Source organism: Cydia splendana, chromosome 13, assembly GCF_910591565.1.
Source record: "Cydia splendana chromosome 13, ilCydSple1.2, whole genome shotgun sequence".
Lineage (NCBI taxonomy): Eukaryota > Metazoa > Arthropoda > Insecta > Lepidoptera > Tortricidae > Cydia > Cydia splendana.
The window spans coordinates 1,946,830-1,966,084 of record NC_085972.1 but is presented as its reverse complement, the minus strand read 5'-3'; the positions used below and the strand labels follow the sequence as shown (position 1 = coordinate 1,966,084).

At 38.7% G+C, this 19,255-nt stretch overlaps 1 protein-coding gene across 4 annotated transcripts; it reads left to right on the top strand.

The window, feature by feature from the left end:
- The first annotated feature begins 6,553 nt into the window (after positions 1-6,553).
- On the top strand, positions 6,554-16,989 carry LOC134796377 (interferon-inducible double-stranded RNA-dependent protein kinase activator A homolog). 4 transcript variants are annotated; one of them, XM_063768563.1, is made up of 8 exons: positions 6,554-6,684; positions 7,117-7,320; positions 7,663-7,816; positions 10,646-10,763; positions 11,343-11,479; positions 12,778-12,938; positions 14,505-14,636; positions 15,272-16,989. In XM_063768563.1, the coding sequence occupies exons 1-8, from the start codon at positions 6,682-6,684 to the stop codon at positions 15,518-15,520; spliced, it is 1,158 nt and encodes a 385-aa protein (XP_063624633.1). In that variant the 5' UTR covers positions 6,554-6,681; the 3' UTR covers positions 15,521-16,989. The 4 variants fall into 4 exon arrangements, with proteins under 4 accessions (XP_063624633.1, XP_063624632.1, XP_063624634.1 ...); XM_063768562.1 differs by having other exon boundaries at positions 6,611-6,771; XM_063768561.1 differs by lacking the exon at positions 6,554-6,684 and having other exon boundaries at positions 6,971-7,320.
- Positions 16,990-19,255: the final 2,266 nt, after the last annotated feature.

Below are 19,255 nucleotides of genomic sequence, written 5' to 3'. Positions count from 1 at the left end.
TGATGATTAAGTGCAAAACATAAATAAAAAAATTTGCATTTACTGGGGATCGAACCGGGTACCTATCCCATATCCTTGCTTGTAAGCGTCTTTCCAACTGCGCTATGATAGCATTTAGATGAGCTGACGAAATTTGGTTACTTATTCTCGAGTAAGAATTTAAATATCTAATCTAAAGAGAATAAAGTGTATAGGGGGCAGCACAGGAGCCGTCAGATCTTTGGCGCGAAGCGTAGATATGTAGTTTATGATTCCGATGTAGCCCACGAGATGGCAGAACCTACTATGCACAAGGAAACGTACTTACGAGAACGGTAGATGGTAGCACTTGCTTTGGCAATGTACATGTGCACATATGTTTCCGATTCAGGCCACAAGATGGCAGGCCCTCCAACGCGCACGGTCCCTATAGTGAGCGCGCGTGAACTATAGGGGGTAGCATAGGAGCCGTCCGATTTTTGGCGTGAGGCGTAAATGTGACGTTTATGCTTCCGATGTAGTCCACAAGATGACAGAACCTACTATGCATAAGGAAACGTACCTACAAGAACGGTAGATGGTAGAACTTGTTTTGGCAATGTACATGTTTCCGATTCAGGCCACAAGATGGCAGACCCTCCAACGCGCACGGTCCCTATATGTAGTAGAGGGTTATTGTCATACTAAATTTTGTAGTCACAGTAAATTTACTGCTATCTTTCGATACAGGATTAAAATGAAAATGAAAAAAAAAAACAATAAATGTATTTGTGTAAAAATGTCCTATAATATTTATTTATTTATATTTATTTATTTATATGTATGGATAAATGATTTTTTTTTTATTTTTAGAACGCCATATGATTTTGACCCATGTTCTTTTACTGATATGAGTAAAAATTGTTAAATATAAAATGGTGTCGCCATCTAGACGAGCATAGGCCAAAGGTATGGCGCCGTATATTCAAGAATCAAATTTTCTTTAAAGCGCAAAAAGCCATCATCTCTTGCAAAAAATAAACGAATGCGCTTAGCCCGCGCTTGATAAATAAAAAATACGATTTTTTTAATTTTTTCAAAATAAAAAAATTAAATAAAAAACAACAATTGATACGAAATTTAAGTATAAAAAAATACAAAAAGTTATGTAGCAGCATACAATTACTGGGGATGGAACCAGGGACCTCCCTATGCAAACAAAAAAGCGAACGTTTGCAAAATGCGCCATGATAGTTCTTACTAAAGCTGACGAAATTTAGCTACTCATTCTCAAGTAAAAACTAAATATCTAAATACCGCCGAAACCAGAGATACAAATTTTCTGAATTTTTGGCCATTTAATCTATAAACATATATCAAAAAGAAAAAACTCTTATGATATCGATACGACTATTTGTTTAGGCGACAGGTATCACGACTCCGCCATTTTTTAAAATTTCCAAAAACCGGATTGACAAAAAAAATTTATTTAGTCATAGAATCTGGTCACAAAATTTCATGAGAATCGGTTAAGAATTGCGACCTGTAGAGGAGAACATCCGGACATACGAAAGCAAAATGCCCGAGTCAAAACGTAGACCTTCGCTTCGCTTCGGTCAATAAGTTCAGGCCTAAGCCACATAATGTGGTTCCGTACAAAATATTTTTATATTTTAATGAATTGATAAAAAAGACCCCAGTGATATTAGTGACTGTAGGTGAGATTTATCATCAATGATTTAATACAAGCATAAAATCGTGACGGTTTAGATATTTATCGACATCCATTATTAGCACATTTTTTTTACCAATCACACTGAAAAAGGAAACAACAGTAATGACTACATCTAAATTAAAAAAAAATCCTATATCTTTCTAAAGAGTTTGTAGGTGTAACTGGGTCACAGCAAAATTCTTTTGGAACCCTAATTTTAATCATGATGGCGGTGAATATTTCGTCGTAAGTTCTATAGTTAGCCTATAAAAGCGTCGGATTTACTTCTTGGCTGTATAGTAGTAACTATGGTGAATATCATGATATTTTGTTAAATTATTTTATTAAAAACATAAATAAATCGAGGGGGCATTTAAAATTCCTCATTAAACTAATACTATTCTAACGGTAAAACTTCCGTCCCATATACTTTTTGCACTAAGGACCGAATTATTCGACATCTAAATGGCGCATATTAATATAAAGTCTTTACTTATCACCATTTTACTTAGTACCGTTTTTGTGAAGTAAACACACAACAAAACCACTCACAACAGTTGATGGAAAACTTGATAGCAAATTTCGTAGTAAAGGAACTATGAATTCTACAATAGTATAAAAAAGCACTATAATACAATTTCAAATACTACTATAGTATAAAACAAGCACTATAATGGAATCTCAAATGTCACTATAGTATAAATTAACACTATAATGGCGTTACTGACAACAAATTAGCACAAAAGTGATCATCACATCACTTTTATAGACCTAAAACGTCACGACTGACACTGCTACAGGTCTACTATATCACTGAATGGCACATAAGATGCGCCATTTCGGCTTTATACAATCTTCATTGGTCTTTTATAGGACCTTAGGTGGTATTTGGGAAACGTTCTATCGACTACTATAGAACCACAAATTGTTACTTGGGATGTAACGTTTCATACTCTAGACGTTTTTTGTAACTATCCCAGTCTGCGTTGTTGATATTATATATTAAAAGGGGATAGGTTATTGAAGGTCTTTTAGAGGAACCAAAAGGAAGACATAGTAAAATAGGGAAATGATCGTTTCCATAAGTGCTGTCCAGGACTTCCCAGGAAATTCGAGATGCAAGAGAAGGAGAGCAAAGGGATAAGTCAACTGCACTAGCTGATTGATTAGGGAGAGAGCGTCGGGTGGGTGTACCCGAGTTTAGTAGGCATAAGTTGCATTTGTCCAATATATCTAGTAGAAACTGTTCTCCTAGAGCGTCATCTTTTTTCTCACAACCCCATTTATTTTTATTTTTATTTATTTATTAAAGTACAACCACATCATACATATTATAACTTACGCTAAAACATTTACAAGGTAAATAAATACTGATACATATGACAATTATGGAGTACATAACATTATTTATTTATCGTATGGCTTCGTTACATGTCACTGGATTCAAAAATTTATTAAGCATGCTAACAACTTAAAATTTCGCCCTACTCAGGTAAGCAGCCGCTTCTTCAGCCAGGATATTGAAGTCATTCACATTGCCCATATATTTTGTGAGGGGACATTCCAGCACTATGTGTTCGATGGTCTGGTCTGGGTGTCCACACTCGCAGGCAGGAGAGGCGCTCCAACCCCATTTGTGCCAGTGGTGTGCACAGTTACCAATTCCGGTTCTGAAGCGATTAAGGGCGGACCATACGCGGCGGGGCTCTTTGAAGCCGATAGGAGGTGTTTGAGGTGTGAGATGGACGAGAGGGCTTATTTGGTCCATATGGTGCTCCCATTCTGCTTGCCACGCCTCCACCAAACTCCAAGTGGTTTGTTGATTGGGCATCTGTAGAGCAGGAGGGTTTCTGGACTTCAGCCTTTGATTAGTCATCTCGTTGAGGTCTCGGTGGATGGGAAGGTTAGAGCACCTGAGCGTTTTGATGGCTTCTCGGTGAAGGCTATTGTTCCTACGGAGGTGTGCAGGAGCTATGTTGCCCAGAATGGGGAGCCAGTGGGATGGCGTAGGCTTTAAGCATCCGGTAATTAGTCGGAGTGTTTGGTTTAGTTGCGTGTCAACGGCTGAGGTATGTGCACTGTTCATCCATACTGGGGCGCAGTACTCAGCCGTTGAGTAAACCAGAGCCAGAGCCGTAGTTCGAAGGCAGGATGCAGTGGCTCCCCAAGTGGTTCCCGTGAGTTTTTGGATAATGTTGTTCCTGGTCTACATAACATTGATAAAGTGTTACAGTGAGATCAAAGTTAACCTAAAACTATACAATTAAATCTAAGAATTATACTTATTAATTATAACTATAAAACTACAAACAACACGGAACTTTTTTTTTTTTTTTTTTTTTTAATTTATATTGAAAGAATGAGCAACAAGATATAAAATTATTTATTATTTACTTACTTATTTACTTGTTTTTATTTTTCTCGCCCATTATTTTGTTTTTGAACGCGGGCAAACGGTCATGAAAAATGTCGATGTCATCCCTTTCTTTTATAAAGGCATTGTAAGCAGCGCAAATTCGTACCATGGGAGACTGCAGTCCGAGGTTGGTCCTAGTTACTGGACTAGTCCTAGTTACCCCATAAAGCATGGTGGATATTAAAATCCCCAAGAACAATAATAGGTTGGGGGAGGGGTTCTATTAACTTCCTAGGAGACTTTAGGATGTTAGAAGAAGGATCAGGAATATAAAGGGATAAAAATGTAATGCCTTCCACACGAGCACAAGTTGCGTGGAAATTAGGACTATTATTAGGCAGATAAATAGGTAAGTAGGAAATATAGTCTCTAATGAAAAGGGCACTTCCAGCACAGCCATCAGCCCGGCAATCCATTAGAGAACAGTAACTGGGGATTTTGAAATTGGAGTTTTCCTTTAGCTATATTTCTGATATGGCCAAGATAGCTGGATTGTATTTATTGATAAGGTAAAGTATCTCTTGTTTTTTATTGTTGATACTGCGACTGTTCCACTGAAGTATTACTTGATCCATTATGATTTAACAGAGATGAAATAAAAGGCGCTACGTGGGAAATCAAAGAAGGGTTAGCCAAAGGGCTGGCGGGAGAAAAAAAATTATCGAAGGAAGAAATCAACTTTATAATTTCAGAAACTATGAATTGTTCCTTAGGGGGTGGTTGATTAGGGAAGACCGGTCTGGATTCGACAACCGGGGCCCTTGTCAAAGCATCATGAGCTCTTTTATCATACCCTTTTTCGAGGTGAGGAGGCGTGCGGGGTTGACGGCAAATTGTTTTTCTATAAGACTGTGGTTGGGGAGAAAAAGAGCAAGAGGCCGCAACATTGGCGTAAGATTTGTGAGAGACTTTAGCATGACGATTTGAGGCTTCAATGTAGATATTCTCCTCCTCCATGTTTTTTTTAATGTTTGATTGTCTAACAAATTCGGGGCAAGATTTGCTGTTGGCTGTGTGACCTGCCCCCAACCCCTGAGGGCAGATACAACAGAATGGTTGAGGTTCACCATCGCCGTTACAATTGTTCCCCTTGATGAGCACCTCCGCAGCGGAAGCATCTAGGGAGAGACCTACATTTATCTTTCGAATGACCATACCGGCAGCATTTGTAACATTGGATATAGTAGGGAGTTGATATTGTTCGACCATAAGAGTTCAGACATAAAAATACCCTCTTAGGAAGAGTTTGGCCGTCAAAAGTGACAATAACAGTTTCGGATGGGAGCCACGAGTAAGTGCCGTCTTGATTGGTTTTTTTTAAATTGAGGCGTCTAATTTTAATGGGGACGGGGCCTCCCGAGTTTAAGGGGACCTTAAGATTATCGAGCACCTCCTCAGGGGACCAGTCAGCAGGAATTCCTCGCACCAGTCCCAGTCTTGAGACATTAAAAGATGGCACAGAAGCCTTGTAGTGACTGTGTGTTAAAGTGGAAGATTCTAGGAAGTGGTTGGCATCTTCAGCGGAGTGGAAGCAGATTGATACCCGATTTCGCCCAATTCTGTTAACCGACCCCCTATTACCTTTTCTTAATACCAAAATCGCTTAATCTGACAGATGGATTTACCCGAGTTTGAAGTTAAGCGACTCATATAACATTGATAACATCAAGTAGTGGAACTACTTATCATTACCCCTACTTGACACTAGATGTCACAAGTGTACATACTGGCGAATAATGTACTACTGAAACAATTTACAACTAATATTAGAAGCAGATGGGGTTGAAAATAGACTTCCAGTTAATCCGGTTATAATATTAGCTGAACATTGTTGAGCATTAGAGTTTTCGTTCGCTGAGATCAGTACTGATAAATTCCGCTACATGACGCTAGATGTCGACTACGAAATAACGCGCGTTTTGGTAAGAAAACTGATGTATGGAGTTACCACTCTTTCTTTACTTATATTATACTCTATGGTAATAATTATTATGACCGGTTTAGATTCGCGGCTCGTGGCTCGGCTCGCGGCGCGTCTCGTGCAGTCTCGTGGCTCGCCTCGAGCGCGTAAGCCCGTCGAGCTAATGATTACACTCTTTTTGTTCCCTACTGGAAATTTAGTATGGATCATGGTGGGCAACAAATAAATTCGACCAATCATAGTGTCGCATTGCGTACCTATGTTTTGTCCCTCACGGAGGCACACGTATACCACTTCTATAGGATCCTACCTTCTATGGGACGCAGCAATACGTAGAAGTGTCAACGCATTGTCAACGTCCTTGTCGTCAATTAAACTGGTATCTCTTTCTCACTCTCATTTATGAGTCCGGCGCACCAGGGTCGCGCTGCGGTGCGGTAGTCTGTTATGGCTTTTAATCGATCGATCAAATGCCACAATGTATTTCAAATCGCATACGATTATCGTGACGTTTGTAGAGGCCATTATAGTCTATGGTTGATTTGATTGATGTAACCTTTATCTATGTATTTATAGATAATCTGTGCGCGGGGTCGGTGTCCGGTGTGCGCTTGTGCAGACCTCATCAAAGCGTTTGGCTGCTCGTTGAAGTTATTCGTTATTCCTTATTTTATGGTCAGTATTTACCGGCTTTCATTAGTTTATTAATATTTACGCCGTCCCATCATTTCTTCTTCTAATAGCACCAAGCATAATATGAAGGTACGCGATGTCATTTTAACCTATTTCTTTTATCTTCTCTTTTAAGTATACTTGCATCATTTACCATCATGTAATAATCATATGTCATCTTAACCTACATTTTAGCGTTTATGAGCGATACAATTTTAATAATTTTAGGGTTATTAATATACCGGCTGGCCGCCGTCCGGCATGCCATTATGGAGCCATCTTGATCTACTGTAATGGCCGCCGTCCGTGTCACATGTGACAAACTTAATTTTGCCACGAAGTGATCGTATTTAGGGTGTTACAGTGTTAGAAATTGACTAGTGAATGCTCGTATTAGTTGTGTGATCGGTGTTTGTAATGATTCGGTCGATGCAGATGGAGGGAGGCGTAGTTCACCCGCACCCGGGAGCGGTCGGCGTCGTGCACGGCGGAGTGCCGGGAGTCGTGCACGGGATGCCCGTGCACGGAGCGGGCCCGGACGGCGAGCACGCCCAGCACGGGCCGCGCCGCCGCTACAACAACCGCCCGAAACCGCCCAACAACTTGGAGAGACTTCCGTTAGACGAGGCTGCTAAGAGAGTAAGTACCTACCCTACCCTCTATTATGATTATGTATCGTTTTTTACTAGTCATTGTACAAGTACCACTTCATCATCAAGATGCAGGCAGCCTTAGTATATCAATAACATCTTTTGTTGAACCAGACAACAGTAAGTAATAGACTCTAATACTTGTCATCTTAAATAATAGAATAAATGACTGGTTAAAATGATTGTGCTGCTGATATGGTTGAATTACAAGACTGTACTCAACATGCAGTTTCATAAATTATTGACTTCTCAACCAAAATTCAAACTAAGCATACTATTATGGTCAAATCAGTAGCAATCTTTCATTTATTATTTTATACTTTTCCAATAGGAAATGGAATCTCTCCCAATGAAGACTCCGGTGTCGGTTCTCCAAGAGCTGTTGGCTCGCCGAGGAACCGTGCCTAAGTATGAACTGGTGCAAATTGAGGGCATGATCCATGAACCTACATTCCGTTATCGAGTGACCGTCGCTGATCTTGTTGGTGAGTAAATCACTTACATGTCTTGACTATTTTCACCCAGAACATGAAAAATACTGATTTATACTCTAAAAGTGAGCTTGTAGATCATTCTATTGATTTTTGCCTTTACTTTATTGCCTAACAAATACCTTCTGACATTAGCATATTACTAATTAGTGATTCTACATTATTCGGATAAAAAACTTTTGCAATAGGTACCTCAAATACTTCTTTCATAACAAAACAGCTGATCTTGACCACATAAACTGGCTAATAAGAAAATTCACAAAAATTAGTAGGGTTGTCTTGACTTAAAAAAAAATAGTCCTCTAGTTTCAGTATTTGACAAATTTGAAGAATACAAAAAAAAATATGTTTATGAACTTAGGAGTTAAGCTCTAAATATAGAAAGTTTTATTGCTCTTTTTGCTACATTAGTACTAGCGGTTGACCAAAATCAGCTGCAAATGGTGTTAAAGGTATGAAAATCGGCACGATTAATCTGTAGGCCATTTGAATCAATTTGACCCGTAGCACCAAAATAAAAAAACAAATGGAAAGGAGTTATGACGTCATCTTTTTTTTGTATGGAAAAAAATATATTATCTGTTCAGAAACCTATCGTGTGTGGTATTAAATGAAAGGGCAAAATTAAAAAAAAAATACTAAATCGAAATATTTTCGAAATTGATTTCTTTGGATTAGATATGAGGATATTGGGTATTATTTGAGGTATATTTTACAAAAAATAATTCAACGGGTTCGTATCTGGAGGAGCCCAAACTGGGTATGTTTTGAAAATTATTTTTATTTTAATTGAATACAAGTGACGGAAATATAATAATGTGATATATTTTTAGAACCGGCTCAAAATGCCCTTTCATTTAATACCACACACGATAGGTTTCTGAACAAATAAAGATATTATTTATTATTATTCTTATTTAAAGAATAAGAGTCAGTCAGGGTCTCCGTCTTCGTCGGTCGGAGTGGACCCCAAGGGGACCCGCAGGACTCTCAGCTCTGGCTTGCCTTAATTGGCCGTCCAGAGAGGAGTCGTTAGAGCTATATGCTCCAGGGGTGGAAGTGAAAGATGCATAAGACGCGAGTTGGCACAGTGGCTGCTAACAGCCACTGGGTAGAAAGCGGCGCACACCTCTCGACACCCCTGAGCCGCTCACACCGATGTTGCTCCTGGTCGTCTTCGCGACGGCAGTTTCAGGGGCCAATCTAGTGCGCGGCAAGTCACCACCTGCCTCGATAACTTGTGTGAACATTGTTATGGCAGGTGTCCGTACGTCTTTGTAATAACGCAGTCTCATAGTCCACCCAAACTTCAATCCATAGACCGGTATACTGTTCTCTTTTTCTACAATAGTCCCAATGCCTGCTGAGACCGGTTCATGGGTGTCTATTGTAGCACCTGTGAACGGGTTCCAGCAGGCGTTCTACATGACATAAAAGCTCTCCAAGGGGCCTCTACGTGTTGGATCTGTGTCCCCACGCAAGCCTATCAAAAAGCCGGGATTATAGGCCCGTGATATCCAAGGAGATACAAATAATATCTTTTTTTTGTATGGAAAAAAAATATTATTTGTTCAGAAACCTATCGTGTGTGGTATTAAATGAAAGGGCATTTTGAGCCGGTTCTAAAAATATATCATATTATTATATTTCCGTCACTTGTATTCAATTAAAATAAAAATAATTTTCAAAACATACCAAGTTTGGGCTCCTCCAGATACGAAACCGTTGAATTATTTTTTGTAAAATATACCTCAAATAATACCCAATATCCTCATATCTAATCCAAAGGAATCAATTTCGAAAATATTTAGATTTAGTATTTTTTTTTATTTTTTCATTATTACAAAGTGTGATGTCGAATTTAATATTTAAACTGATACTAATTAATAATAAATAATAATAATAATATTAAAGGACAAGTTTTCACAGATCGGCCTAGTTCTACAGCTCAATAAGGCTTGTGTTGTGGGTACTAGACGACGATATATATAATATACACATATATACAAGCCCTGGTAAGGGGCTGTCCATAAATTACATCATCGATTTTTGACGATTTTGGACCCCCCCTATAATCATCCAAAAATCATGCATCAAATGACCCCATTTCCTCCTACTTCATGCTACCGTCATCCGATGTCCAGACCCCCCCCCCCCCCTAATTTGAAATGACGTAATTTATGAATAGCCCCTAAGGGCATTTATTTGTGTGATGATGATGATGAACACACAAATAAATGCCCTTACCAGGATTCGAAATTCCGAACCTGGGACCTCCTGCTTCATAGTTCACTATCGACTAGGCTAGGAGGCCGTTTCATTGTTAGATTGATAGATCACAATTTGTAATAATAAAAAATTTCAAAAAAATACTAAAACTAAATATTTTCGTAATTAATTTCTTGGGGTTAGATATGAGGATATTGGGTACTACTTGAGGTATATTTTACAAAAAATAATTCAACCGTTTCGTATCTGGAGGAGTCCAAACTTGGTATGTTTTGAAAATTATTTTAATTTTAATTGAATGCAAGTGACGGAAATATAATAATGTGATATATTTGTAGAACCGGCTCAAACTGCCCTTTCATTTAATACCACACACGGTAGTCTTCTGAACAATTTTTTTTTATTATCCATACAAAAAAAAAGATGACGTCATAACTCCTTTCCGTTTGTTTTTTTTTTGGTGCTACGGGTCAAATTGATTCAAATGGCCTAAAGATTAATCGTGCCGATGTTCATACCTTTAACACCATTTGCAGCTGATTCCCGAATTTCAGGGTGTACCGCTATCACTACATCATTTTTTTTTGTGAATAGCCATGGGCACCGGGCGCTCCAAGAAGGAGGCCAAGCACTCCGCAGCCAAGGCTCTACTTGACAAGCTGACTGGTGCTGCCCCGGCTGACCCTCCAGCCAATGGAACTGTGCCTGAGACGTAAGTAGTTCCAACTTTTGGTAAAGGTGCATCCATACCCGCAGTAAATTTTTGTGTACCTAAAGTAACCATTAACCAGCTCTAAAAAAGTTTATTGCGGTGTGGATGTATGTACCTGAATATTTCTTGTGTTGTCACATAGACTTATGCCTTCATGTTTCAATGGTGACTAACACATATAAGGTCCACTTCACACGTGATGAGTGCTCATCACACCATTCACCATCATTTCCTACTTTTCTCACTTGTATCGCAATGTACAGTCGAAAGTTTTAATTTATGACCCATTTTGTACCTATGTCACAGTGACAATAGTATGAGGTCTCTAGCGACTTTCATATTGATTGTCACTGTGAGTCAAAATAAAATAAAAACTAAAATACAAACGTCCGGAACACTTATTATATACACCATTCAGTTTTCATATGTAAAAATAAAATGTTATCGAGGTTTGAATTTTGAGTTTTGACCCTACTCACCCCATTTTACGGTACGAAATGGGTCATAAATTAATAATTTCGACTGTACTATTACCCAATTCTGTGACGCACAAGTACTGATTGGTCCTCTTTCTCACAGTACTGGTGGTGCTGTGGTGACGTCTTTTGAAGACAAGCTGATGGGCAACCCGGTGGGCTGGCTGCAGGAGCTCTGCATGTCTCGCTTCTGGCCGCCGCCTTCCTACCATGCTGAGAATGATGACAATGTCAATAGACGTAAGTGGCACTCAGATTTGATTAATTTTATTAAGGCTCATTTAGACGGTGCGAGAACTTGCATGCGAGTTTCATTACATTGCGGTATTTGATTGGTCGGATGAATTTGGATGTAACCAATAGACTAAAATCGCATACGAGTTCGCGCGCCGTCTAAATCAGCCCTTAGCATAGTGGAAATACATTTCAGATACTTGACTGGTTCCTGCATGACCCTTTGAACGTACGCCTATCGTACGCGTCTCGTCATCGTAAACCTTTTCTCAATGCACAAAGTTTGATATTGAGTTTTTGTCAGCTCAGAGTACAACATAGTATTATTAAGTAGTATTTTTTTTTTCTCTTTCTGACATAATAGTTATTAATTAATTTAGACCAATTGACATATACTTTATTATTATTATTAATTATATTTTATTATAAGCCAATTATTGTTCAATTTGTTATTATGTTAGATAATTTGTAATACTTTAATTTCTAATTGTTATTTATAAATTGTAATTGTGATATAATGTAAAATTCAAACGCAATGTATATTGTTTTATGAATAAATGACTATGACTATGACTATGAGCTGTAGGGACGCGCGTCTTTTTGAGGACTTTGGTCAAAGGGTTAATGTGCAAAGTTTATACCATATTATGACACCTAAATACAAATAACTATTCATCAGTAATGTTTTGTAATATAAAACGGGTTGTTTTAAATTTTTTATTCACTTTGATAATACATTTTTGATTGAATAATTTAACCGTAAACGGTTAAATTATCTTAGAGAGTCTAAAGACTCTCTTGTTTTTAGTCACTCGCGCGACACATCTCGGAGAGCCTAGGTCTCCTTTCTCAAGCACTGACAGTGCGAGCAGCGTTCACGACGGCCGTGTATTGCGTATTGCGGCTCGCCGCGTCGTACATTTTTGATGTTTTATGAGAAAAATATTCTTGTAGATAGATGATATATATGACTATGAACAGGTAATGTTTCATGTGCCTAAATGCCCATCCACAGGGTTAATTCTACAAGCCATTTTTTTTTTAAATCAATTCACTAGTGCAGGGGTCTGCAAACAGCGGCATGCGGCTCTTTGGAGGTACAATTGCGGCTCTTCAAGAGACCCAAAATTTAACACTTGAGACTTCTTAGACCCTTGAAATCAACACTTGCGGCTCTCTAAGCTTCCTAAAACTGGTGATTAGTACCCACAACACCAGCCTTATTGTGCTTACTGAAGGAATAGGTCGATTTGTGTGTGGTGTTGTGTTATCTCTTAATATTTATTTAATTCCAATGCATACAGGCCTCCCGCACGAGCGCCAGTTCACGATCATCTGCACGCTGCTGAAGCGGCGCGAGGTGGGCACTGGCAAGTCCAAGAAGCTCGCCAAGCGCCAGGCCGCCTACAAGATGTGGCAGGCGCTGCAGGACAACCCCCCGGAGTCCTTCCAGCCCGATGAGGAGGTAACAAGACACATTATTGTACAGATGTAGTGCATCATTGTTTTCCATCGTATTTTCTCGGAAACTGTTACGTACGTGTGCTGGCTTGCTATCTATCCACATCATCATCATCATCTCAGCCATAACACATCCACTGCTGAACATAGGCCTCCCCCTTTGGGGGGTGAATGCCATAATGCCCGCTTGGCAGGCGGGTTGGCGATCGCAGTCGAGTACACCGAATTTGAGGGACGCTGCCGCCCGTCCACCGGTGGTCTTGGACGTAGTTTAAGGACATACCCGGGTCCACATGTTAATATATAACAGAAATGTTCGTATTTGTCATGCTACTTCAATCATCGTCAGTACTTTTTGTACCGAGACTGACTGAAACAGCAAGACAGGTTCGTACATTTCCGTGAAAATCGATGGAAAATAATTATATTAATTATACACTACATCTGTACATCGGCAAGCTGAAAACTTTACCCAACAAAAAAGAGACGTTCTCATAATTATAGAAATGGTTTTCATTGTGCAGTTTAACTATATTTTCCAGTGATACAAACACGAAGTACAATTCTCTAATAAAACTTATAATATAACCTTTTGAAAGGCAACAATACTTATATCTTAAACTGCCAGCAACATTTCATGAAAAATGTCACTGGTTTGAATGTTATTGAGTAAACTATACCTTAAGGCGGGATTCCACCACTGTGTGGCACTAGCCTATTCGGTACAAAAATGCTTGTGCACACTGGTAGACTCCCGCCTTTATAAATACAAGCTTAGTTTATCTTCGCTATCAAAAATATTTAAGTATTGTTGCTTAAAAATATTAAATTGTGTTAATTCCAATGTAACTAACAACAAAAACTTTTTCCAAATTGATTAACAGCCATGATGCGAGTGGCTCCTTTGTTGTTCAGCTGTAAGGGTTAGCACTTGGCCAGGTGATTTACTATCTTTCGGTCGGCGACAGACTAGCAAGCCACTGGTCTGTTCTCAAGCTGGGAATTCACTGGAGGACAAAATGTTTTGCGACTGAGAGAAGTAGAAAAATTGAAGTTGACATGTCTGGCAACATCGCATATAATTCTACAGTGCCTTATGACCTTCAGAGTTCTACTCAAATTATATTATACTACTGCTTTACAACTAAAAATAATTTTCTTAAAATTGCAATGTCTTTTAGGACTATAGAATCATCTTTCAGTTTGTTCCATAATACTTTTGAGATTCAGTTAAGTTTAATTGCCATCGCAACGAATGCCGTCGATTTTAACAATGCTTGCTTACTCAAATAAATTTTAATTTCACATAAATATTACTAGTAATATTAAAAAGTTTTAAACGCCCAATTTGTTTAGTTTTAAATATAGTATCAACACAATAAAAGTCCGCCATTTGTAAATTCTTTGTTTGTGCAGTAAAGTTTAAATAAATACATAAAATACTTACTATAGTGTGTTATGCGTAATTGCCATAAAAGCAGTCTAGCAATTCTTCTAAATTCTCTACCAATCGTCGCATTACATTTTGTCCTCCCGTGAATTCGCAGCTCATAATCGTGTTATGTTTTAGGGAGTGGCGGCCCGCTACGCCGACCTGAAAGACAGTAAAATCTCTACTCTGACTACCAGTCACAGCCACAAGGTGTCACAGTTTCACAAGCATCTGAAACAGTCTGTCGGCCCCAACCTGGCCAAGTTGCAGGTATGCAAGATTTTTCATTATTATGCATGGGATTTGGTTGGTGTTTATGTGATAAGTGATTGCAACAGACTTCCATTATTCGATTGAAACGCTTTTATTTTTAAAATCACGTGAATCACAGCAGAAAATATTTGTTGCTTTCCTGGGCTGACTCAAAAAAACTTGAGTTTTTTCTAGAAAATAAACAATTCACACAATGATATTTGTATATGTATATGTTATTTGATGTTTGTTAAACATGTCAATTCTTTAAATTGTTTGTCCCTTTATGCAACTCTGCGGCCTGATTGATTTTAGTCGTGCTGATATTATTGTAAAACTTGTCTATAAACCTAAGTACAATTTCAGCTTATACTTCTGTTATTGTAGTTCTTTGGATAGTCACTAACTTTTCGTAGTTTGTAAAGGGGCCAGATTGTGGGTAAAATTAATAAGTTCTGAGACAATACTATTAAAAGGCAGTAAGTACGAGTAGATCACTGAACATGGAAGTCGGTTGATAAAATTAAAACGAATAGTACGAAAAGTATGCATGTATAACAATCATTGTTTAACCATCTCGTAGTTAGAAATCGCTCAGATCAAAACACATTGTATCAATTACCTATCTTCAAAATGCTATTTAATCTTTTCAGGTGACCCCGCTGAACAACAAGGACTTCAACTTCGTCCAGTTCCTGCAGGAGATCGCGTCGGAGCAGTCGTTCGAGGTGACGTACGTGGACATCGAGGAGAAGTCGATGACGGGACGCAGCCAGTGCCTGGTGCAGCTGTCCACGCTGCCCGTGGCGGTGTGCTACGGCAACGGGCTCAGCAGCAAGGACGCGCAGGCCTCCGCCGCGCAGAACGCGCTCGAGTACCTCAAGATCATGACCAAGAAGTGAATGTCCAAGCCGAGCGACACCGGCCAAGGGGCCAATCAATTTTCCCAATGAATTGTCGCCTCACGCCTCCCCGGGCCGATGTCGCTAGGTTTGAGTCGACACTCCTCGTCACCACTTCCCATTCGAATATGGCATGCGACACTGCCTGTAGCGCTTCGGGCTATGCTTTATAACTGGCACGTTTGCAGTATCTTACTTGTGATTTTATTTATTATTCTCGCATTCGATTCCTGTTTGTTTTAAATAAATTATTTCAGCAAGTGAACTCTCACTTGTACTACTACTGCCAACGTGCGAGGGTAAATCGCATAGCCCGTAAACATAATGAAACAAAGTATGGAGTGGTCATATAACATAATACAAGCTATACTTTGCATAGAATTAGTGTAATTTTCCCAGCGTGGAAATTACTTTAAAAAAACATAAAAAATACAAAAAAATATAAAAAATAAGTATAAAATGTAAAAAAAAGTGTGGACTATAATATTTCCAGTTTAATATTCAGCATTATTCTAGGCATGTTTTTGAATTCATATCTAAAACGATCGTTATTATCAAGGAAAAAAAAACAAAATTTTAGCTTTTAATGTACCTATATTATAGTAATCATGGCAAAGCCTATTATATTTTTTCCTTAACAGATTTACTTGTGGTTACGTTTAGTCTGGTGTGTTATGAAATCAACATGCTGAGCATTAAACGGAAAATGAATTCTCAGCTAGTAATGTAATGTCTTGTTGACGAACCGGCTGGCCTTTGCTTTGTAACAAGCTCCCTGTGGTCCTTTACTTGAACTGAACTAGAACTTCTTACAAAGTGCAAGGGTTGGATTCTGCAGAACACTCGAGTGGTGGCAGGATCGCGAATAATTTAGTTATATTTTAAACCAGTCACTGAGGTTTTCTTTTGAACGCATGATGGAAAACTTTGCAGGGAAGCTGAGAACTTAGTGTCAGAGTGAATATATCACTGGTATAAGCGGTTGCGGAGTTAGGATCCCTTGCCTGTGAAAATGGGCATTATTTTAATGCAAAGTATAGAGGTTGTAACATTAGTACCTGTTCAGCATCGTCGTTCGTGCTCGGAGGACGAGTCTCGGCACATACGAGGGTTCTGCGCACCGAGTTTCTTTTAAATTGAATGGTGTGTCCACCTGCCCTACCGTCGCACTGTTCAAGTTGGAAAAAACTTATCAGAGTAAAGGATTGGAGTTCTGTTCAACCAAGACCGACTAAATATTGTACTCCCAGAGGGGCGTAGTTGTTTATTTTTGTGTTTAGTGAGTCTTGGTTTTACTTCTTGTGATTAATCTCAAGGATAACTATTGTAGAATAATGTCACTATTGTGAACACTTTGAATTCATATTTGCATAGATGTACGTTTTGTTTATTTTTAAATGCCGTAAGATATAATTTTGTCAATGCACTGTTTGCTCTAATTACAATAAAATTTTGATGTTGCTTAACTATTTATTATCTGTTTCATTTACCATCTGCTTTGTTAGCACAATAGTTAAAACCCGTACATGTCTAGATTTGGGCTAATGAAAGAAGACACTAGAAAATAACATTTGAAAGACAGTATATTGCAACATTGCAACACCGTAAAGCGATAAAACAATAGTGCTACTTGAACATTTCTTATAGGTCGATACATACCAGGGATGTTGCGGATGTAGATTTTTTGACATATGCGGATATTTAAAGGCGCACATCCGCGGATGCGGATGTCAAGATTAGGTACTTAATTAATTACATTTTTAGTAGGGATGTACCGACTAGTCGCCGACTATCCGGCCTCATTTGTAGTCGGCGATTAGTCGGCAAAAATGGCCGATTAGTCGGCACTTTATAAGTGATAGACAATCAGGGCAAAAAGAAATAAACAGCAAATATTTACCATAAACTTTTCACCTATTTTACCCAAATTCCTATTTAGGGTGCTTATGAAAACTTTTGTTCGAATTATTGACCGTGTGGTCGCTTTTTTGTCCGGTGGTCGTATGAATAGCCTTAGGATTTTTTTTATTTATATTATTTTATTTTTTAGCGTTACTATAATTTGATGAATAGCGCGACGCAGGGGGAAAAACGATTGTTTTTTAAGTGATCTGTACCGAACTTAAACGAAACTAATGATCTGGCCGACTAATCGGCCATCCGAGCGCCGATTAGTCGGCTAGTCGGCCAAATCAATAGTCGGTAAATCACTAATTTTTCGTAATTTTTATTTAAAAAAAAAACGATACGTTTAGTATTTGAGCAAGAATATAGGTGCGTTATATTTAATAAATAGTAACTTGGCCGACTTTTCTAGATCTAGACGATTTCGTTATAGCTAATGACGAAATTACCTGGCACTTACGCCGCCGCTAAGACGTTCCTGTACCGACTTATTCGACATCCGCACATAGGCGTACCCACGGTGGGGCAGTTGCCCCACCCTGGTCTCTGACCATAAGCTAAAAATTTCTGTTTCAACCGTACCTACCCTGTTACAACGTACCCAGCCTCCCCTACTACTGCCCCACCCCTTAAATAATTGGCCAAGCACGAAGTCAAGACTACGGTGTTCAGAGCACCGTTCCCTTTCTCTATACGCCTTACTAACTCTATGTGCTCTATTGTGAAAAAAAAAAACAACGACAGTGAAGAACGGAATTCTTAATTTGAATTTTTTCAGATAAACTGCAATAATAAATATGATTCTTACTGAGCACATTGATAGTCAATTGGTTGGAAAGCCCGTTCGAAATTTAAACTTATTTGCAATATAATAAGGTTGTATTTTGTAGATCTCTCTCATACTTATAGTAGGCTATTCAGAAAAAAAAAATATCCCACAAAAATAAGCAAGCAGAATTAAACTTTGTATCAAAGACATAAGTCATAAATTTCAATGCCAAAGTTTTAACTAAGGATCTTTCTCGCTAAAACTACTTCCTAATATGAAATGACCAGTGTAAGCATCAGTTAGCTAGCCCTAAGCAACCAAAGATCAGGCTGCAGTTGAAAACTAATAAAGATAAAGTTAAGCATAGTCTAATGAAACATGGTCTTCCATTCCCAGAGTGACACGGGCCTACGTCACAACAACATGGCCGCTATATATAGCGCTATCGCATATTATCATATAGCGCTGTCGCATGATGACGTAGGCCCGTGTCAGTTAGGTGACCTAGAAAAGACGGGAATGGAGTACCAGGCGGAGTATATTATTATACCATGAAGTTAAGCTGATAATTTTCCCGCCGTCTCCATGCTTCTTTAAGTTGGGTATTGACTGGTCAGCTGCCTGTTAGCTATAGTTTTCGCGAAAATCGCCAGGACAGAGGTGAAAATTTTTGTATGAAAACTTGCAACTTTAAATGCATTTTTTATCGAAACTATTGCACTCTAAAATGAAGTCAAAATCAGTCCATCGACTCAATTTTTTGCAAGCTTTCTAATGGTACCCAACACGATTCTTACAAATAAAAAAAAATCAGGCTACCCCTCTCAACCCCCTAAATTTCCCCCTAAAATCAGAAATAAGCAGTTTTGACTTATTCACAGTGTTAGTGATGGTACTTGCCATAACTATTCCAAATTTTAGGTACCTACATCAAACGGTCTTTGAGAAAAACGCATTTAACCGATTTGCAAGACCGAAGTGATCCCATAAGAGCACCGTAAACAAAGTTTTGTACGGTGCTCTAAAAATGCTGCGTACGCCCATGCATCCGCATCCGCATA

Excerpts from the sequence above, each read along its gene's own strand:
- LOC134796377 (XM_063768561.1), top strand. The coding sequence starts at position 7,099 with ATGATTCGGTCGATGCAGATGGAGGGAGGCGTAGTTCACCCGCACCCG. Across the intron at positions 11,480-12,777 it reads TGATGACAATGTCAATAGAC|GCCTCCCGCACGAGCGCCAG; the intron begins GTAAGTGGCACT and ends CAATGCATACAG. Across the intron at positions 12,939-14,504 it reads CCTTCCAGCCCGATGAGGAG|GGAGTGGCGGCCCGCTACGC; the intron begins GTAACAAGACAC and ends GTTATGTTTTAG.